At 42.8% G+C, this 23,148-nt stretch overlaps 1 protein-coding gene across 1 annotated transcript; it reads left to right on the top strand.

Annotated features, from left to right (window-relative positions):
• The first annotated feature begins 672 nt into the window (after positions 1–672).
• Positions 673–3,501, top strand: LOC147884828 (laccase-4-like). Its single transcript, XM_087397714.1, has 6 exons — positions 673–864; positions 1,095–1,249; positions 1,442–1,686; positions 1,784–1,912; positions 2,025–2,969; positions 3,108–3,501. Exons 1-6 carry the CDS (start codon positions 712–714, stop codon positions 3,236–3,238), a joined length of 1,758 nt encoding a protein of 585 aa, XP_087253840.1. The 5' UTR covers positions 673–711; the 3' UTR covers positions 3,239–3,501.
• The last annotated feature ends 19,647 nt before the right edge of the window (positions 3,502–23,148 follow it).

Below are 23,148 nucleotides of genomic sequence, written 5' to 3'. Positions count from 1 at the left end.
ACATTCAAATAGAATACAAAAGATACGTCCTTTTTTTACTCTCCTTATATTGTGCAACTAGCGCTTGGTATGAATGTAGTACTTAATGTTGTGTTAAATTGACTAGTGTTGACATACACAATCATGCCATTGCTCATGCATGTGCATGTACTTAAGGGATTGTCACATGATGAGACCTCAATATGTGAGTTTGAGACAAGAACGACAATTATAAAAGGAGGGTTATTTTGAGCAGTATAACAGGACAACAGATGCTTCAAGAGGTGTAAAACCATGGGAGTGATCTATTTCTTTCATTAGTATCAACATTGGACTCATATATAAGATGTGTCCACCCTTTTAATCCTCTTCGCTTCATGTTCCTCATGAGGCGAGTGGTGTAAAGGAAAACCCATAGCTCTTAGAACGAGGTGTAGAGTTTAAATTAGGTGGAGGGTCAAGGGAGAGGGTGAAGGTTCAAGTTCAAAAGGATTGAAGAAAGAGTTTGTTTAAGGCGGACCCGTAGGGAAAGCTTGAAGCAAGCTACAAAGAAAGCAAAGGAATAGAAAGGGTAATAGTGAACCTTCACCAGCTCTCTTGGAGGGTGCTGCCGTCGCCCTTACATTTTCTCTTATTATAAAACCAACACAATCATACTCAACTCCATAGCCGAATTACACTGTACAATATAGCACAGCTTCTTCTTCTGTACACAGTGTTTTTCACGTCTGCATGGCCACCTCCGTCGCCATGCTCCTCGCCCCCTTTCCTTCCCTGCTTATCCTGCTCCTCTTCGTCCCCCACCTTCCCTGCGCTGCCAGCTCCAGCCACCACCTCCAGCTCCTGGACGAGGATTCTCCCATCACCCGCACCTTCGAATTCCATGTAAGATTGCTCTCTCCCACTTTGGTTTGCTTAGTCCGTAGCTCCACCTCCTTCTTCTTTTGCCATATTTGTGTAATCACTTAGTGTGGTAACAGTGCGTCTCTCTGATCTCTCTTTCTCCCTCTCTCTCTGGGTGTGTATATTAGACTATGTTCTGCTGCGACGTAACGTTTCCAGCTCTTCTTCGTTCTGATCTATCCCTTGCTGCTTTCTGAGCGTGGATTTTACAGGTCAAATACACCAATTTCACTCGCCTTTGCCACACCAAGCAGATTGTCACCGTTAACGACCAGTTACCTGGACCAACCCTCTACGTGCGAGAAGGCGATCGTGTCGTCGTGAAATTGAGCAACCATTTGCCAGACAAGAACATAACGATCCACTGGTAAGCCGGTTCTGTACTCGCAGTCGGAAGAGCCCTCAAATCGCGAACGAATTGAACGTAAGTTTTCAGTGTAGAGGGACAATGCAACTAGAATGGAGCGGGGTTAAGACCGCGCGGGATAGGCCAATGCTAGATCTTTTTTAACTAGTTGTAGAAGATGGTAGCTGACAGACAAACGAAAAACTGTGGTAGGCATGGTGTTCGGCAACTCCGTACTGGCTGGTTTGATGGACCTGCCTACATAACACAGTGCCCCGTTCAATCCAACAACACCTATGTCTACAATTTCACTGTAACGGGACAACGAGGCACCCTCTTCTGGCACGCCCACATCTCTTGGATGCGCGCCACAGTCCATGGGGCATTCATCATCTTGCCCAAGCGCGGCACTCCCTATCCATTTCCTCACCCAGCAAAAGAAATCCCCCTCGTTCTGGGTAAGATCGTCATCTATTGCCATTGAGCTCACCTTCTCTGCTATTCAACGTAAGAAGCCACAGTTAATTCGTGGCTCTTGCCATTCCCATCCTGCAGGAGAGTGGTGGAATTCTGACGTCTTTGCTGTTATAAAGCAAGCTCTTCAAACTGGAGCAGGCCCCAATGTGTCTGATGCCTACACCATCAACGGCCAGCCAGGAGCACTCTACAATTGCTCAGCCAAAGGTGACAGTCCAAGAGCATCACACCCAGAGTACTGTTGAAAATGGTAGCCCTAGAAATGAGTCAACGAAAATTTTGCTCCATTGGATTTATTCTGCTCTTTCTTGTCTTGCAGATATGTTCACACTTCGAGTAGTAAAGAACGAAACTTACCTGCTTCGAATTGTGAACGCCGGCCTTAATGATGAACTTTTCTTCAGCATCGCAAACCATACACTCACTGTTGTGGAGATCGACGCAACGTACACCAAGCCTTTCCAGACTGATACCATCCTTATAGCACCAGGACAGACCACCAACGTTCTTTTCACTGCTGGAGAAAGAGTGGGCAAGTATATTATTGCAGCCAGGGCGTATGATTCAGCTGGTCCGACTGTACCTTTCGATAACACGACTGCGACAGGGATTCTGGAATACAGCGGAGCCTCCAACTCTGCAAAACCCATCATGCCGCACCTTCCTCCGTTCAATGACACCAATGTGGCCAACATCTTCAGCAAGAGCCTTAGAAGCCTTGACTCCACCGAATATCCAGCCAAGGTTCCTCATCGGGTCAACCGCCACTTGTTTTTCACAGTGGGATTAGCCAGAAAGCCATGCCCCCGCGGGAAGGTGTGTCAAGGACCTTCGGGAGGCAACTTTTCAGCTGCTGTCAGCAATGTGTCCTTCGTCCTTCCTCGCACAGCTTTGCTGCAAGCTTATTACTTCAGAAACAGTTCTGGAACTTTTAGTACCAATTTTCCAGACAAGCCCTTAACACCCTTCAACTATACCGGCCCCCAACCGAAGAATTTGGCACCCCAAACAGGCACTAGGCTCAGCCGAGTTTCTTTCAACGCTCGAGTGCAACTCATTCTTCAGGGCACAAGCATCCTTGGGACAGAAAGCCACCCGATCCATCTTCATGGATACAATTTCTTTGTGGTAGGACAAGGAGTAGGCAATTTTAATCGGACAACCGACCCCAAGAGGTTCAACTTGGTAGACCCTCCAGAGCGAAACACCATTGGAGTCCCGAAGGGCGGGTGGGTGGCGCTGCGGTTCCGAGCAGACAATCCAGGTGAATATTCAGTAGGATTATTTTGGTCTTGCAATCGAATTATACATATGTCCGAATGTGTATGTCCGACGTAAACACCAGCCACGTCTGATCATAGTAGCATGCTTGGGCTTATCCAATTGTCTTGGGATTTTCCAGGAATCTGGTTCATGCACTGCCATCTGGAAATCCACACGACATGGGGCCTGGAAACGGCTTTCCTCGTTGAAAACGGGGTTGGGCCGCTTCAGTCTCTTGAACCTCCGCCTGCTGACTTGCCCTCCTGCTGAATGGACGAAATGGTCAAACAATAGATTACTCAGGCGGTTCCTGACATAACCTCTGAGCGGACAAAAATATATCCAATGGGCCTAAGCAGTAGAGACTGATTTCGTCACGATCTTAATTCTTTGAAGTGAGTCACCAGAACCGGGTTGATCTTCGTCATCAGCCAGCTCCTTCGTTTTTTTATGACATCTTTCCGAGTTTTGGATTGTAATTCAAGTTACAATGTCGAATAATTGAATATACTCGTATACAACCAGCTCGTTGCTGCGGCAAAACAATGATCAATGGGTTGTTGCTGTGTAAATTTAAGTCACGGATATATTAAAGAGCATTGATTTAAAACACTTTGACGTGTTAATTAATATAATTATTTGCATCATACCAATCTAGAAAAGGGAGTTTGTTACATGCATTGATGCTATGAATGAAAAAGGCACTTTGTATAAGAGACACTTGATTTAGAAAAATTCAACTCGCTAACTAACATGATTATATTCATGATATTAACTCTAGAAAGAAAGATCGCTCATGATTCCATATTTCTATGGAGATAGTCTTAAAAGAAAACATGCACAATGTTCCAGTGTCATCTATAATAGCTTAGGCAAATAAATAGATTTAAATGCAAATGAATGTTTGATATATTGTAAGGAATTTTTAAATTTGTAAGATTTGTGACATTTGCAAGATATAAGCTTAGTGATTTACACCCACTATATATATGCTAAAATTCCATCCATTTCTATAAACACAATGCTCTATCCCAAATTTATTTTTCTACATTTTATAGTATTTATTTTCTTCAATCTCCTACTTTTGATTTTACTAAGGGTTACATGATGCAAAGAGGCCATGACATATTTTATCCTCAAGGAGGCCTCCCCGGACATTGCTATGTTTGAATTATGCAATTATGATTTTGAGGTTTCAAAAGATTCACCAAGAAAGCTAAGAAATCATATCATTTTTACAAAAAGAAATTTCTTTCCTAGTGATATCAATGTTGCGATTAGAGACACCTTTCTCTCTATTTAAGCATATAAACAGTAACTAAGTTGTTGTCTCAATGGGTGGTGTGAAGAAATTATTGCAAGTCCAACATGAATTTATTCAATTACTATGTAGTATCCATCCATCTGGAACACGTAGTCCTACATATGATACCCTCCAAATAGCTAAATCTACATCAATGCTAGACCCGTGATGTGCGGGGACAAAGATACATGACCATCCTCACATGTCCTCTAGACCTTGAGATCATTCTTGCTTACCTCAAGAGAAAAAATACCTCCCGTGGCTTTGCGACCAAGATGGATGATAGATTCTTGAACTTTAGGCCAATACCAAGTTATTCACTCTACAATCCTGCAACAATACACATGTCATTTATAGTGCTCCTCAACCTATTATTGTGCCCCTACGCCCTTGCTTGGATCGGTTGACCCTACCCTCAAGGTTACCAACCAAGGTCGTGACCCCGATTCCACCCCAAGGCTATGGTAGGCGAGCTCAACATCTCCTCAACATCCTCGAGCTCTTTATGTTGTGCATGATGGAGGTGGAAATTAGATGCAAGGAAGTCCAAAAGTTAGATTTCACTTTGAAACTCCGGCACGAGCTCACGGCAAGATGCTCTTAATCCATATCCAACATCACAGCACAACATCAAAACTTGAAAATTGTGGGTAATGAATGGGATCACCTCGTGAGCTCCCACTTGGCGAGGGCCCTTGGAAGATATATATCTATTTTCATCAATCTTGGTTGTTTCACTCCGGCCCTTTTTTAAAAACCTCTGATTCTTTCACGTCTTAAAATCCTTAAAAGCCTTTGAAGTTCTGTAACTTTTCTCATGACCCTTTCTGGTGTAAAGTAAGAGCATAAAAATAGGCCTCTTGCACACAAAAGCATACGACATCTATGTAGCCTTTACACTTTCCTTGGGTCTCCATCATTGAATTGCTAGTCTTACTCCACTAAAGCTCACCATTAACGATTAATGAACTCGATCAAGTTGAGTCAAAATATGAATTGAGAATTGTGACAGTGCTAGTCTTACCACGAAAAACATTAAGTCATTGTGAGTATAAGGACAACTCTAATATGTTGTCTTTTGCTACATAAACATTTGATCGCCTCTCTGATCGAGACGGAGAAGCCATTCATGAATCGTAGTCTCTCTTTGAGGTGCTTGTATGCTTCATTTACAAAAAGGTAGAGGAAGATCTCCTGATGGCCTGAGGCCAGTGCTGCACCATCCAATGGTTGTATTCCCGCAAAGGTGATTTTCAGAGACTCAATGCTCAAGAAGTAGTCATCACTCGCTCCATTTGCTGATCCAAGTAATCCAAGGTAGCCAAATGAGAATACGCCATTGCAAAATTATCGCAACACCGCAAGTTCATGACCTTAATTGTTTAATCAGAGACTGTAGAAAAAATTAGGGAATGAAGGTTCGTTCTCCCTTAGAAGGGGAAAGATCTGCTCGAAATCTTGATGAAACTAGAACTTTGGTTGTGAAGAGAAGGCATCATTGTGTTGTTTTGCATCTTGTGCTTTGTTTAATGAAAGAGCCCATCACCTGAAGATCATGAGCTTCTGCTACATCCTTAGCATCCAAATCTGCAACTCCATGCTCCAATTCTGCATGATTTCTCTTCGATCAGCTCCCAATCTTTGCATTATCCTCGCCCACACATTGCGAGAGAGAGACTTGTGATTCATGCATGCCCTCTAGTTTCGATCCAAGATTGTTTCATGCTGGTGGGTTGGATTTCATCTCCCCATAGGGCTGTGAGAGTGCTGGTTCAGGGGGTAGAGGGTCAGCCCATTCTGAAACTTCAAATGCATTTTCAATAGGAGACAATGGTAGTCTACAGGTAATTAAGGGCAAACTTTGATGAAACCTCCTCCTAGCTCCTTCCGTTGCTAGCCTAGATTTATCACTTTGAGATCTGTCACACTCACAGATGCATCTCAGCCGTGTTGCTCAGATCCTTTCCTCCTATGTGACCAAAACTAAGAGGTGAACATTCAATGAAGGTGATTCATAGATGAAGACTGGCTTTACTGGTCGATTCCAAGTCCAGCCAATGCTGAGATTTAAAAATAAAGGCAAGTGAATCGATCAAAGGTGAAGTGTTCCGTAGGAGTTCAAGCATTTCCCTCCCTTTCTCTCTCTCTTACGTGCACGTTTCCAATTCCAAACGTAGAATCCAAATGTTTCGTATTCCGAATCTGGAATGAATTCTTGAACTTGAACGTAGAATTTTGGAATAGATGACACGTGGCATATTGTGCACCTCCATGCTAGCACGTGTCCTTTTTTTTCCCCCTTTGTCCATGGTTAATAGGTTAAAGATACAAGCTACAATCACTTCTTACTCTAGTTTCATAATCTCTTTTTTTTTTAAAGAGAAAACACATTCTTATTGGGGACATGTCACACACTTTATTTGGTTCAGTATGGACTCGCTTATTGATCGACGGAACATCCCTGGGGCTGAAATGAATTGGATAGTATTGGATTGATCCTCGAGCTAAGTTGTCATACGAAATAGTCTCTATCTTGCAAATGTCCCTATAATGCCATTGAGTAAACACTTTCAATAGGGTGCATCCATGTTAGGAAAGTAGGACTTGATCAATGGAAATGTAGTGATCCTCACTAGAGACAATATCTCCATCTTGCTTCTAATGATGAGAAGCAAGATGCAATTTGTGTTGAGATATCGAGCTCCACTCGTGATATGCCAAGGTGACCGTTGTGCATTTATGTCACCGACTTGTTAGCTGCAGCTGCGGTTGGTACGCCGCCCATGAATAATAGCTGGATGATAGCTATCCTTATGTACTCTAGTTCATGGCTCAGTTAGTATGCCACCTTAGTTAGCTGAGTTTGGTTTGGGACCCACAGAGGACCCACATATAGGGTTCTTCTATTTCTTTGTACTAGAGTTCTTTTGGCTTTCACAACTAAGAAGAGGAAAACTGTTTTCAGCCTCCACTTTTGTGTGTGTTCCCCCATTATGTATGTGAGAAAGCCGCAAGTGAGACTCCTTCCTTCTCTCCCACTATCTTCACATGGTATCAGAGCCTGGTTTGTGGTAAGGAGCTCAAGAAAGCAAACCAAGTTCGCGGTGTCCTGGTAAGAGGACCAGTGTTGCTTTCCTTTTTCGAGTTTGGGAGCAAATCTCTCTCAAATCTCTACAGGTAGCACAGTCGGAAAGTGCAAGAGTGCATTGTCTTAGATTGAGATGCTCTTCGCGGTGTGGCGATAGGGCAGTATATGCTTTATTTTTCTGATTCGAGGCCATTTCAGGGCCCGTTTTGGAGGCGGAGGTTCTCTACAAGCACTGAGAAAAAGGCCCCATTTTTGCTGTGCAACCATTGTTCTGCAGGTCGGGGAAAAGTTGCCACAGAAATTGCATCGTATGCCTGTGTGCAGAGATATTGGGAGTTACAAAATCATCCTTATTGCCTGTTGATGCAAAATCGTCACTAGGAAGTGACTGTGTGGTCAAATAACACTTTCTCAGTTTTGCAGATTTGCCCTTGTGAGGCAAAAGCTGTGCTTTTTGCAGTGACAGAATATTTTGCAGTGTTCTATAATGGCGTCTGATTCTCTTTCACAAATTGTCACTGAAAAGCTTGACAAGAACAACTTCCAAGCATGGAAGTTTAGAATGACGAATTTCCTTATGGGAAAAGGCTATTGGGAGTTCATTACACGAAATGAAGAAGAACCAGTTCTTCCTAATGTTCCCAATCAACAGGAAATGCAGGCATTTAAAGGATGGCATGAGAGAGCCAAAAAAGTTATGTACTGGCTGTCTATTAGTATTTCAAATTCTATGATTGTGCATATTCAGGATGCGAGTATGCCAAAGGAGGCATGGGATACTTTGACAAAAATGTACAGCACAAATACGCAAGCCAGGAAAATGCAGCTCAAGCAGGAGTTGCACAATGTGCAGAGAGAAAATATGAGCATCAATGACTACCACATGAAGGTGAAGAAAATTGCAGATGCACTTGCTTCCATTGGGTCGCCAGTGGAAGATGATGATTTAGTTTCTGTGACCTTGAATGGTCTAGGAAAGGATTATTCACAGTTCCAGACATTCATTGCCATCCGTGAAAAATTTCCTGATTTTGAGGAGTTGTTTGCTCTTCTAATTTCTGAAGAGCAGAGAAATGGTGGTGCATCTTCTTCAGGAGGAACTAAAAGAAACTGTCTTCTACTTCTACTCAAATGCTGGAAGAGGTAGAGGCAGAGGTAGAGGAGGCCAATCTGGAGGCCATGGTAGAAATCAGAATATGTAGCAAACTCAAGAAAGCCAGTCCTATGGAGGAGGACGTGATAACTCTAGAGGCAGGGGGAGCCAAAGAGGTCGTGGTGGATGGCAGAGAGGCCAAAATGCAAACAGCAAAGTTGAATGCTACTATTGTGGTAAAATGGGTCATATGGCTAAAGATTGCTACAAAAAGCAGAATGACATTATAAATGGAAAATTGTAGCAAGGCAATTATGCATCCTCTAGTAGACAAGGTGATGACAGAAATGAGCATTTATTTATGGTGCAGCACATGACCAATTCTATGACAAGTGCAGAAGAAAGCAATGATGTGTGGTATGTTGACTCAGGTGCATCAAACCACATGATAGTTCATGCAGAATGGATGCAAGATGCAAGGAAAATGGAAAAACCAGGATTTGTGGAGACTGGTGATGATACTGCACATCCTATTGTGCAGATTGGTAAAATACCTTTGTCTATGTAGGATGGGAAAAAGAAATACCTATCTGATGTATTTCATGTCCCGAATATCACCAAGAACTTGGTTTCTGTTGGTCAAATGGTTGAGCAGGGCTTGCAGGTCAGATTTAATCCTCATGGATGCTTTGTTGAGGATATGAAAAATAACGGTCGCTTGATAGCAAAAGGAAAGAAGAAGGGTAGGATGTTTACGTTGGATGCGGACATGCTTGAATTGAGTGCACCAATGTTTGCACATGGGACCAATGTAGTTGCAGATATTGATATCTAGCATAAACGCATTGGTCATGTTAATGTACAGTGACTTGAATCAATGCAGGCCCAAAATATTGTTACAGGATTGCCTAAATTCAAGGTTGCAGAAATGCATAAGGTATGTGAAGCCTGTCAATTTGGAAAACAAGCAAGGAAACCATTTCCTAGACATGTTCAAGAGAGTAAGAAGCCATTGTAATTAATCCACTTTGATGTGTGGACTACTAAAGCTGCATCTATTGGAGGCTGTCATTATTTTGTCACTTTTATTGATGACTACAGCAGAAAAGTTTGGGTGTACTTTATGAAAAAGAAAAGTGAAGTGTTTGGGCATTTCAAAGCTTTTAAAGCTATGGTTGAAAAAGAAACAGGCCTGCAAATAAAATGCCTAAGGTCAGATGGAGGGGGAGAGTACCTCTCAAATGAGTTTGCAAGGTTCCTGCAGGAGCATGGCATAAAGCAGCAATATTCATGCAATCATACCCCACAGTAAAATGGACTTGCAGAAAGGAAAAACAGGCATATTGGAGAGGTATCCTCGAGGTATCTCGGGCCATGCTAAATGAAAAAGACCTACCAGATTATTATTGGGCTGAAGCAGTTGCTACAGCAGTTTACATAATGAACAGGACTCCCACTGCAGCAATACATGGCATGACGCCACAGGAGATGTATACTAGTAGGAAACTAGATATTTCTCATTTGAAAATTTTTGGTTGCATTGCCTATGTTCATGTGCCAGATGAGTTGAGGTCCAAGTTGGATCCAAAAGCTGAGAAGTGCATCTTTATTAATTATTCTCTGCAGCAGAAAGGTATAGATGCTATAACCCCTCTACTCATAAGTTTACAGTGAGCAGAGATGTTTTTTATGAGATGAGCAGCTAGTATAAACCAGTGAATGTTATTGATGATGTAGATGCACAAAATGGTAATGCTGCACAGAATTCACAGCAGTAATCAAAAAATATTAGTGGACCTGGAGTGTCCTCTAGCAATGGTTCACATACTTCGCCATGGACAGGCAGATTGAGATCATGAGAATCTCCTCAAAGCAATGCAGATAGTGGTATGCAGGTATTATGAAAAGGAAAAGAGAAGGTAGATCAGCCCATGTTTGATGTGAATGCAGGTCACTCTTATGTGGATGGTGAATCCAGCGGCTCAGACCAGGGCATTGATGATATTTCTTCTGTTGTTACACCTGGAGTAAGGAAGACCAGGGATGTTTTGAGAGCACCTGCAAGTGAGCCTATTTAGGCTGAAATATGATGGATTTACAGCCATTCACTATGCCTATATGGTCAAAGTGATACAGGAACCAGAACTCACTTCTTTTGAGCAAGCCATGGCAAAAGAAAAATGGGAGAAAGCCATGGATGAAGAAATGGATGCCTTGGAAGCAAATGCTACATGGGAATTGGTGCCTTTGCCTAAAGACAAGAATGCAATTGGCTGTAAGTGGGTTTATAAGGTGAAGCACAATGCAGATGGTTTTGTGAACAGATACAAGGCAAGATTAGTTGTCAAGGGGTATGCACAGACATATGGCATTGATTATGAAGAAACATTCAGTCCAATTGCAAGGATGGCAACCGTAAGAGCAGTCATTGCTATGGTTGCATCAAAGGGATGGTCTTTACATCAGATGGATGTAAAGAATGCCTTCTTGCATGGTGATTTGCAAGAAGAGGTCTTTATGGAGCAGCCACTAGGTTATGTTCATGTTGTTCATCCTGAGCTTGTTTGCAGGTTGAAGAAAGCCTTGTATGGCTTGAAGCAAGCACCTAGAGCATGGTCTGACAAGATAGGATAGTATCTTCTCACTATTGGCTTTCAAATTTGCAAGGCAGATTTGTCACTTTATGTGAGAAAAACAGAGAAAGGTATTATGCTGCTTGTCATTTATGTTGATGATTTGATCATCACAGGTGATAGTGATGAAGATATCCTTCATGTGAAAATGCTATTGAAGCAGAAGTTTGAGATGAAGGATTTGGGAGAGCTGCGTTATTTCCTGGGCATTGAGGTGATTAGATCACCAAGTGGGATACGGCTCTTGCAGAGGCAGTATGGATTGGACATGCTGTCCAAATATGGGATGACAGGCTGTAAGCCTATTTCAATTCCTTTGGAGCAAAATGTGAAGCTAAGCGCAGATGCAGGTGAGCTTCTGGAAGACCCTACTATGTACAGACGCATAGTAGGAAGTTTGATTTATATGACTATTACCAGGCTAGATTTGAGCTATGTTGTTGGATTGGTAAGTCAGTTTATGCAGGCTCCAAGGAAATCGCATTCGGATGCGGCTAGACGCATACTCAGGTATGTGAAGTCCACATTGCAGTATGGACAATTTTATGAGACTGGGGTTCAGATATAGTTGCATGGATACACTGATGCTGATTGGGCTGGTAGTATTTCTAATAGACGATCTACCAGTGGATATGTGTTCTCTTTTGGGAGTGCTGCAGTCACTTGGAGCAGCAAGAAACAGCCTGTAGTTGCCTTGTCGAGCACAAAGGCTGAGTACAGGGGTGCAGCAATGGTTGCATGTGAGGTAGCTTGGTTGCATAAGCTACTTTATGATATGCATCAGTCTACAGATGGGCCAGTTATCATTTATTGTGACAACATGAGCAATATACACTTGGCAAATAACCCAGTCTGTCATGCTAGAACAAAGCACATTGAGGTCATTATCACTATGTGTGGGAGAAGGTTTTACTAGGTCTTATTGATCTAGTTTATGTCAGCACAGAGGATCAGGTAGCTGACATATTCACGAAGGCATTGGGCATAGAGAAGCTACGCAAGTTCAGAGACTTGCTTGGTGTGCAGGAATTGGGATTGAGCTTGAGGGGGAGTTTTGAGATATCGAGCTCCACTGGTGATATTCTAGGGTGACCGGTGTGCATTTATGTCACCGACTTGTTAGCTGCAGATGCGGTTGGTACTGTTATGGATAAAATTGTCTAAGGAAAAAGGCATTAATATGTGTGTGTATTTGTATATGTGGCAATAGTATAATAAAATATGGTGTGCATAGGGCCCAGGGTTGAGGTGGCAGGGCATGACCATGTGCCACCCTTCCACGTAAGAGGACCCATAAGGTGTGTTGTACATAATCCATGGTAGTAATATTATAAAATGTAAGGTGGCATGGCTCCTCCATGTGCCACCCCTCCACCTAGGCTGCAGTTAGTGAGATATGGCTCAAAGTCCATGGGAGAAGTAATATAAAATAAGTGGAGATGGATATTATATTGGGTTATTCCCTCCATATAGGATAGGCCCATGTGGGGGAGGTATAGAAGGTCCAAGAGAGCAAGTTAAATAATGGGGAAAGTAGGATGAGATGGCAAGATTCCTTGTGCCAACCCTCCACTTGTCCTCCTAGAGGTTTGAACATATTATAAAATTGGGAAGAGACCAAGGGAGTATCATAGACTTGAGATATGGGGCTTGATTTATGTGGAAAATTGAGGCAAAGGGTTGTTGCACACAATTGAAAGTGTGTAACTGCCTAGCCCACATGGGAGACTTTTCCACACACACCATGCATGTGCGAGGATGCATTAATTGGGAGAGACCCCCTCTTTTGGCTATAAAAGGAGGGGGCTATTCCTTGATAAGACACGCTGATTCTTATAAAGCCACCTAGCTAGTACTTTGATATTTCCCTCTCATCCTTTCTTTCAAATAAAGTATGGTCCTCTTCCCTTGATGTCTCCATCTTTACATTCCTCCTCCTATCATGTACATGCTTCTCTTCCCCCTCTCCCTTTTCCCTTGTGTCATAGTCTCCCTCTTCATTCCCTCCCCTTCTAATTCTTTTTTCCCTCCCATGATAACGTTTCGCCCTCACGATCTCCTTTCCTCTATGGCCCTCGAGCGTTGCCATGCTTAGCCTCTAACCTCTGGTCCTGATTTCTTTTCTGGCTAATAGAAATGGTGTGGCTACTGGGATCGAAATCTCCATGGCTAGTGGTGAATCTTCTGCTTGTACCGGTCGCATCTGCAAAACTATGTTCACATGCGCGACAGTTTCTTGGGCTACTGCATCTTCTGGTCGCGGACAATTTTGTCGCTTCGCGCATCTACTATGTTCACCCGTGCGACAGTTTTTTGGGCTGTTGCGTCTTCTGGTCGCGGACAGTTCTTCTGAGTTTCTGCAAAACTATAATAGCAGATCCTGCACCCCCCTCTCTATTCTCTTCTTCTCTTTCTCTTTCTCTTCTCCTTCTCCTCTCCTCTCCTCTCTTTTTATTAAAGAGTAGGATTTGAACCCAAGACCTCCCCCTTCACAAAAGGGAGACTTATCATTGGGCCAACAAGTTGGAAGTGATGAAAATGTAATGATTTTTGTTTATATATTGAAATCTCAGGAACTGTAACTCTCTAACCGTGGGGAGTTTACTCTTGCTGTAAAAAGCAAAAGTACTTCATTTCATGTGCTCTATTCACATCTCCTGCTAGATCGCCGATTCGGAACTTCTTCAAGTCCATTTCACGGTCGCACGCCACATGAGGAGGGTGGATATTTATGTCACTTCTCGACGCGTTTAAGGATTACGGCTACCAATGCATGAGATCTCTTCCTTGATCTTCATGTCGACCTTCAACGGCTGATTGTCTAGTGCATTGTTCAAGGAGATGACGGGTGGAATGATACACCGTGGATGATTCATGGTGAAGAACTACTGATACGCTGGGAGAACTTTGATTTTACTTCTACTCATTGTGCCATGATCGAACTACTTGCTGCTTCAGAGGTAATTAAAATTGTGTCCTTCATCGAAGGGTGGGATGCTCCCCATGCTTGGGGGGAGATTTGGTGCATCTGCTTGTTAATTCCTATGGATAAGCTCGTCCTAAATGGGTTATTCTCAATCTCACTACAAAGGTTTCTAGGCCTTGGCTATGGTTGGTAATGTTTCGACCAAGGAATCCATTTGTACCTAATCAACCTTTTGTGCCTCATTTCGAGCTTCAAGTTGTAATTCTTTTTGGTCTAAAGATAAACTATCAACAAAGGATTGCAAGTTTATTTGGTGCTAAACGTTTGGCTCAAATGTTGAATTCTCCCCACCCTCTCCTTCTACCTATCCTGGACTACCGAGAAACTTGGGATGTCTGAATTTTAGTCTTGGTGTGATGACATCTTGGATCCTTCAATTTGATGGAGCTTACAAACCTTTGACCAAGGATGTTGGCGTGGGTGTGAAGCTCACTTCACCGAGTGGTGAGGAGTACTGTTACAGCAAGTCTACACCTGCAAGTACTTGCAATCAAGCTGAGTACTCGGCGCTCATTTTTGGGCTACAAAAGGCACAAGAACATCATGCCAAGCAACTTGAAGTGCAAGGAGATTCTCAACTAGTGTGTGAACAAGTTAGTGGAAGGTGGAAGGTGCAGAGCAAAGGCTTGGTTCCACGACATCAACAAGCATTGAAACTTTGCAACCAATTTGAAGAGGTAAAAATTCAGCATATCCCTCGAGCTCGAAATCTAGTTGCTGATTTCTTGGCACGTGAAGCTTGTACTTCAATCACGCATGACGCGAGTGGAAGCACCACCCCAACAAAGCCGCAAGCCACGAAGGAGGGTGATCATTTGTAAGGAATGCAAAGGTTGTGGTCATCATGAAACTAAGTGTTGGGCATACTTGATACGAGCTCACCGACTTCGGAAGATCATTAGAAAGGTCCTCAAGGACATTGCTCAAAAGAAAGATGCCAGACCGCACACCCCTTGAAGAAATAGCATGGCGACTACAAGAACTGGAAGAAGCTGAAGGTGATGTGCAAGCTCTCCAACTATTGACATTTGTCATGGCATTCTTATTTGCCTTGATGAACAACCTCATGCAGCGCCGTGTCTCTATCCCTCGCTTGTAAAGATGGATGTGATATCATGAGGGTTGGTCCTTTTAAGATCGTCTATGTGCTATTCTATGCTGAAGATTCTTCCCGTGTGGTATTTCACAATACACCAGTCACACCCTACCCTGCCTATGTGTGCTTTGTGGATGTATCTTCACCTGATTTTCAGTTCAAGCTTCCTCTTTCTATTGTTTGTCCATAGATAAGCCTCATCTTGCCTCTCTCTTTTCCATCTTCCAAGTATGGCTGATATTCCCGTGTTTTATGGACGGGTGGAAGAAAATCCAAATGAGTATCTTGTGGCGTTCAAGCACCGTTGTGTTTCTCTCAACTTTCTTACTGAAGACAGATGGCTGTTGGTTCTTCCCACATTTCTAGAGGGTGGCTCAAGTGTGGTATGAGAAGCAGGCCGACGACATTCGCCAAAGCTGGCCAAGGTTGACAGCAGCGATGATTGAGTATTTCGGCAAAGAAGAGGAGCCGGAGAATGTGTACCTGCAGGTGGAAATCTTGAAGCAGTCAGAAGGTGAGACGGTGCGTCGATATGTGGATTGAGCGGCCGTGCTCTTGGACTGTTTAATTGCCACGCAGGAGGACAATGCCGGATTTTGAGCTGGAATGACTCAGCATGTGCTGGGTTACCTTGTAGTAGGAACAAGTGATGAATTTCGCCTCAAGCTTAAATGGGAGAATCCAGAAACTATGGTGCTAGCACATGAGATTGCTCAAAAGTTTGATAAAGTTCAGTCTGACCCCGCTTCAAAGAAGACGATTGTCCCTCAATTCCTACAACAACAACCTAGGGGGTCTAACTCAGGGGCATACCCCCCCCCCTCATCAGGGATGTATCCACTGCCTCCACCTCAAATGTATGGTCCTCCCTTAGATGCTTACCCTCAACAAGGTGTATATTCTCACCCTCCGCCTTGAAGATTTCCCCAGCCTTGCCCACGAGCCCCCCTCCTTTCTACTCCCTCAGCCCCTCCAGCTAAAGAGGCCCCCCTTGCAACAGAACCTGGAGTCAATGACCTAGCCAAGGCCCTGAATGATCTTCGGCTTGAGATGGTGGGCATCAGAAATCAAGCCAACCGCCCTCCAAGAGACCGTGCTAATGTTGTATGCTACGAGTGCCACCAAAAGGGTCATTATCGCACGGAATGCCCCAATATTGCAAGAGTGAATCTTCTAAGTGAATCTGGCACTGAGGATTCTGATGTAGAGATCCTTGACCTCGGGAAAAGAAGTCGTACCACCTCGGACCCCTCTCCAAATCATGGACCAAGCCGCCCTAGGAAGAAGGTGTCCTTCTTAGAGCCCTCAGATGCTGAGATGGCAGACCCACCAATAGAGAAGACTAAAAGATCTCGCAGGAGTAAGTGGTCGCCCTCGGATTTTCCCATCGGCTCAAGGCAAGAGGACTATTCGGTCATTCAGGACCTTGCTCATCAGTCTTTGAGCATCACGCTCCCTCAACTAATAGCATTAAGCCCTAAGGTGAGACGTGAGCTGCAGCAAGGACTCTCAACAAGGAGGAACAAGAAAAAGGGAAAGGTAAGAGAGGTATCTTCTATCTCTGAAGAAATTGATCGGCACCCACACACAGTCGATGTCATCATAGATAATTGTCGTGTCAAAAATGTGTGTGTTGATGGGGGAGCTACATGTAATATCATGGTGCCCTGGATCATGAAGAAATTGAATTTGAAATGTACAAGGCATTCCTCCACTCAAGTCAAGGTAGCAGATGGTCGACGACTCGCCACCCTCTTTTCCTCTGTTTTCTCATCTCTTTCCTTCTCTCTTTTTCTCTCTTTTTCTCCTCTCTTTTCTCCTCTCTTTCCTTCTCTCTTTTTTTCTCTTTTATCCTCACTTTTTCTCTCTTTTTCCTTCTCTCTTTTATCCTCTCTTTTCGTCTCTTTTCGTCTCTCTTTTTCTCTCTTATCTCCTCTCTTTTTCTCTCTTTTTTCTCCTATCTTTTCCTCTATTTTCCTCCCTTTTCTCCTCTCTTTCCTTCTCTCTTTTTCTCTCTTTTATCCTCACTTTTTCTCTCTTTTTCCTTCTCTCTTTTATCCTCTCTATCCTTCTCTCTTTTCGTCTCTTTTCCTCTCTTTTCTCCTCTCTTTTTCTCTCTTACCTCCTCTATTTTTCTCTCTTTTGCCTCCTCTCTTTTCTCCTCTCTTTCCTTCTCTATTTTTCTCTCTTTTATCCTCACTTTTTCTCTCTTTTTCCTTCTTTCTTTTATCCTCTCTTTTCATCTCTTTTTCTCTCTTTTCTCCTCTCTGTTTCTCTTTTATCTCCTCTCTTTTTCTCTCTTTTTTTTCCTCACTTTTCTCCTCTTTTTCCTTCTCTCTTTTTCTCTCTTTTATCCTCACTTTTTCTCTCTTTTTCCTTCTCTCTTTTATCCTCTCTTTTTGTCTCTCTTTTTCTCTCTTATCTCCTCTCTTTTTCTCTCTTTTTTCTCCTCTTTTTTCCTCTATTTTCCTCTCTTTTCTCCTCTCTTTCCTTCTCTCTTTTTCTCTCTTTTATCCCCACTTTTTCTCTTTTCACTTTCTCTCTTTTTCTCTCTTATCTCCTCTCTTTTTCTCTCTTATCTCCTCTCTTTTTCTCTATTTTTTATCCTCTCTTTTCTCCTTTTTCTCCCCTCTTTTTCTCTCTTTTTCTCCTCTCTTTTCCTCTCTTTTCTCCTCTCTTTCCTTCTCTCTTTTTCCCCACGTGAAGCTTGAATAGCCTGACATTGAGCAAGCAAATACAGACTTCTGTCACTCTAATTCAAAGAATGCAGGAGTCTGTAAATGCTTGATGTCAGGCGTCACTCTATTTTTTCTTTTGCATCTCGTGACGAGGGCATGCTCGATGGTAATCTTCTTCTTTTCTTTTCTTCAATTCATCATGTGGCCAAGAAGCTCTTTAGCCTCACCTGATCTTTAGGATGCCATCTTTCGGGAGTTATATAACATTTTGGGGCACCCTCCCACTCTTGGGGAGTTATACACATACATGACGGGTACTCCAAACACCCCCCAGGAGTCAACAATACAAACTCCAAACCACCCCAACCCCACACCGGTTGAGATTACCCTAGCGGAGTCGAGACAACCCAACCGACTACAAAGCCGAGCCCCTTCTCCCCCCTGCGGTCCTAAGGCCCTTTTGCCTCGCAGAGCCACCGGCGTACTCTCGTGTAGTCAAAAGTCACTTCTCCAGCTACGAGTGGCCAGTGTACTCCCGTGCAGTCGAGAGTCAATTCTCTAGCTATGAGTGGCTAGCATACTAGCTCAACACGATAGGGCAGTAGGCATAATAGTAGGGAGAGCGGTGGGGGATGCATGGCACAATGCTTTGGGGGGGTAATGGTGGGGGCGGGGATGATTTAGATGATGCAAACATGCTAGAGGGTGATGGTATGATCTTCTATGACATCACTTAGACAGGAGGCATTTTGATGGATGCACGGGGGAAGGACATCATGGCCTTCATGCACTCTGTAATTGCTAACAACTATAGAGATTGCTTTATTCACTACAAAGACCATCCAAAAAAGTTAGCTGATGAGGCCCTCGCTACTGTTCGCTCTAGGTATCCCAATCCCCCCAATGTTTAGTTCACAAATAAATGGGCCAAGTCAAATATTGTTAGGATACTTGGCAATAAAAGATCTTCGCTTAAGAGGTAGGCACTAGCCGAGATTGCCCAGAGAGAGGGAGGTCAACCACCAAGGGGCTAGCCCCGCTCACAAGCATGAGTGGAAGAAAGTAATGAAGGCAGCAAAGGAGGACCCCAGTCTACAGCACGTGGAGGCACGAAGGATCCAAATGGAGAAATATGGAAACGTGCATCTCAAATTATATTGTTTATGTGGTTTATTAGGAGGTTGTTTCTTTGTACTAACCCCTCCGCAAATTGTGTCATCTTGCAGCTTGACATCATGGGCAGATATCCTACTGCTATCGAGACAGCCTACCACCACCACCATCGAAGAGGAGATACATGGAGGCACTTCTATGATGATGGGTTGATTACTAAGGAGCAGTATATTTGGGCTACTGGAGCACCCCCCAGGTATTTAAAAGTAATTAAATAAACATGTTGTCCCTCATTTATAGGGCCCTACAGCTGATCAGGAGGAAGAAGATGAGGAAGAAGGGAGCAAAGAAGGGAGTGAGGATGCGGAGAACTTAGATTAGTTGTAGAAGTAGTGCTAGCTACTCTTTTTTGTACTTGAAGCCATTGGCTTGGCTTTGTGCCTCTCTTGTATATACACTCCTCTTATTTTTTGTACTTGAAGCCACATGATGTGGTTTGGCTTCGTGCTATATGTACATACAAACACTTTTTGAGCTATGAGTTAATATATACTCCTTTTATTTTTTTGGCTTTCAATTTCCTTGTGCAACGTTCTATCAATGAATGCCTTGTGAACTAAACGTTTTAGAGTTGTAATGTTTTATTCAGAATTGTAATCATTGGCTATAGACATGCTTGCAATCATGCTAATTAAAATGTGGTTGGCTGTAAGAATTGAATTACACCATGTGGAAATGGGATTCTTGTAACTACATAGCATACACAACATACACAGCATTCTATTCAACCATATAAATTTTTACCTTTTTTTTTTTAAATCTGTAGAGCTCTATAAGCGCATCTATGTACGCATCTTTCTATTTTTTTAAAATTTCTGTAGGGCTTCTAAAAGCACATCTATAGGCCCATCTATAGGTGCATCTATCTGTTATATAGATGCAGGTCTATAGACGTGCAAATAGACGTGCTCCTAAGTTTTCTTTTTAGTTAAGGAAATGTGTCTGTGTGCATGTCTATGGGTGCTTTGTTTTGTTGTCGTATAGAACCATACCAAGCAATATGAGAGACCTTGCATGGTCATGTACCAATACCGCATAGTTTTTTATAGGGCTTCATGAGACACTGCTGCATGACTTGCCCATACCGCGTGGTGTCTATCATATCGACATGTATGTCATCATGGACCCTCTGATTTACTATGATCTACAATTGTGGCCATTGAGACACCTCATAGTCGAGAGCCATACTACATGGTGTCACTTCAAAATCTTATAAAAAGACCCCACTCTTGCCACCACTACCACGTCTGTGCATACCCGCTAGGGGCAAGGGCCATATTGCCATGCATTATACAATATCCAAGATATTACTGGACAAATATGGCATGTCGATATGGCCCTTGCCCCTAAAGGGACCCCTTTAAGGGTCATATCATCAATTGCATTTTGCTTGGTTGCACAAGGAAATACATTTTCCTTGGTACACAAATATATAATTCCAAGAACCAGTAGGGTGGCTGTCATAGATCTCCTTTTGTTTGCCAACGTGCTGGTCATCATAGACCTCTTCCTGTAGTACATAAAAATAGTAACGGAGCTATAACTCCAAGAAACAGTGCGGTGGTCTCTCTAAGATAACCTTGAATTATGGGCGATGACAGAGACTACACTAAGGGGATGCTTAGAACGATAGATTGCATCTCATTATTATGCCAAATCCCAATGCAGTGGTCTCTCCAAGCCAACCTATGATTTGCATGGGCAAATCTTTGGCAAAAGGCTACGTGACGACAGGTGGTCACGTGAGAAACTACACTGCGGCAACGGTGTCCATAATGATAGATTGCATCTTATTATTATGCCAAGAACTAGTGTGGTGGTCTCTCCAAACCAACCTTGAATTTTAATGAGTTGCATGGGTGTAGTGATAGGTGGCAAAGCTACGGCAAAAGGTTGCACGATGATAACTGGTTAGGCGGCTCATGCTAGAGACTACGTTGCGTGAAGCAGTGTAAAGATGCACAATGTAGGGCAGAGCTACCATGTGTCAAGCTCTGTGGTGTTCAAAATAAATAGATTTCATCTCATTATTACGCCAATGAGGCATCATGATGTTGAGAAAATTTACACGGATCCGTGCAAAATTCAAATATTCACCTAGGACCGTATCGCATCATGGCCCCGAAAATAGTTTCGCGATTGGCTACACCCAAGCAAACATTGACCCACAATTGCAATGCAATTCTTACAAGCAACAACATTTTAATTTGCACAATTCCATGCACGTCTATAGCTGATAATTACAATTCTAAATAAAACATTACAACTCCAAAATATTTACATCACAATGCATTCATTGATAAAACATTGCACAAGGAAATTGAATGCCAAAAAAATAAGAGGAGTGTATATTAATTCATAGCTCAAAAAATGCTTGTATATACATATAGCATGAATCCAAGCCACTTGTGGCTTCAAGTACACAAAAAAAAGCAGAGTGTATATTAATCCATAGCCCAAAAAGTACTTGTATGTACATATAGCACGAAGCCAAGTCACTTGTGGCTTCAAGTACAAAAAAAATAGCTAGCACTACTTCTATGACTAATCAAAGGCATCGTCATATCCTATGCTTATCATCATGTAATCCCTAATTTCCATGATGCATGCCCTCTTTCCTTATCAACGCTCTCGTGCTTTTTCCCAAAACTAGTGTTAAAAGAACAGCTACATATGTAGAACACAACCTCACCCTTACCTGCACTCTCTATGTGATCCATTTCATGCTACATAGGACTAGATAGTCCCTCATCTAGAAAGAGAAAAATGGAGAAAGAGGTGGGAAGGAGAAGGATTGAGTAAGGAGAGAACGGTCATAGCGTGTCTATACACACAGCTAACAGTGTGTCTATAGGCATGGGTGCACAGTTTAGAAAATAGTTTGATGCACTATTAGATGTGCTTTTAGATGCGCTCCAACAAAGAATCTTGACAAAAACTAACAATGACAGACCAACCGACCCCCACATAAAACAAAAGTACCCAAAAACATTCTTTCTTCCATGCGACAAAGGAGGAATCTAAAGAAAACAACTTTCCACAAGTACAAGAAGCATCATATATTGAGAGAGAAGAGCAGCTAACGTTGGATAGAGATATGAAAAGCTTCTTCTCCTTCTTCTCAAAAGCTTCTTCTCCTTCTTCTCTTGTGGCTTCCTTCTTCACCCTCTTCCTTTGTATGCTTGGAGATGAGTGTGTATGCTTGGAGATGAGGTGTAAGCTACTTGGAGATGAGTTCCTCTTGGAGATGGGTATGCAAGTTGAAATGAATGCAAGCACAGCGGAGTGAGGAAATGAAGAAAATATAGATTTAAAAACCTGTTAGTGCATATAAAAATGTGTATACTTGCGCGTAGATATACTATATATTTGACGTACCTATAGATGCATTGCATAGTATAGACATGCATATAGATGCGTTGATAGATGCATTACATGGTTTTGGGGTAAAAATTCCAAGCACTAACATTTTAGACTTTCATTTTGAGGAGTTATTATTTGTAGGATGTCTTCATCTTCAACAAGCACCTCCAGTGAGGATGAATCCCTCTGTATCCACCATTGAGCAATGTGGTTGGAGCAAAAAAACAAATGTATGTGTGATCGATATCGAGGGAACATGTATCGTGCACGTAGATTTACACTTAGTCACATCTCAAAGTATGGAGAATGGGATGCGACCGTATCCATGGTAAGTGTTAAAGTGTTGAGGTTGATTGATATACATATGGGTGTTCAAGTGTTTGCTATATGGTCCTTTTCTAATTTGATATAGGATGCAGTGCCACACCTGCATATGTTGCCCTATGCTCGTCGAGAGGAGGCAAAGCATCGATGATATAAGGTGATTAAGAGGGACCATTATGGATGCATGGAGTGATGGTGATAGTAGCCCTCCACCATTACCTCATGAGGCCATGGAAGAGGAGGTGTTCGATGATATGGTGCAAGATTTATTTGCCCATCAGTCCTCAGGTAGGGATGATAGCATGGAGTAGGACGATCTTTTTACTACAGCATCGACACCAGTATTTGAGGAGGTAGTCAATAGAGTGATCAAGAAAAAGTGAGTGGGCCCAATGAAGCGAGCGAGTTTTTCCACAATTCCTCTGATGAGAATAAATTTGAAA

Source organism: Dipteris shenzhenensis, chromosome 26 (genome assembly GCF_047967505.1).
Source record: "Dipteris shenzhenensis isolate YYH24624 ecotype China chromosome 26, Dip_SZ_1.0, whole genome shotgun sequence".
NCBI classification, from domain to species: Eukaryota; Viridiplantae; Streptophyta; class Polypodiopsida; order Gleicheniales; family Dipteridaceae; genus Dipteris; species Dipteris shenzhenensis.
The sequence above is the reverse complement of the archived record's forward strand: the minus strand, read 5'-3'. Positions and strand labels throughout refer to the sequence as shown.

Bases quoted from the DNA above. Each gene is read 5' to 3' on its own strand.
- LOC147884828 (XM_087397714.1), top strand. From the start codon at position 712: ATGGCCACCTCCGTCGCCATGCTCCTCGCCCCCTTTCCTTCCCTGCTT. The intron at 1,913-2,024 runs GTGACAGTCCAA...CTTGTCTTGCAG, and splicing joins CTACAATTGCTCAGCCAAAG to ATATGTTCACACTTCGAGTA. The intron at 2,970-3,107 runs GTGAATATTCAG...GGGATTTTCCAG, and splicing joins GTTCCGAGCAGACAATCCAG to GAATCTGGTTCATGCACTGC.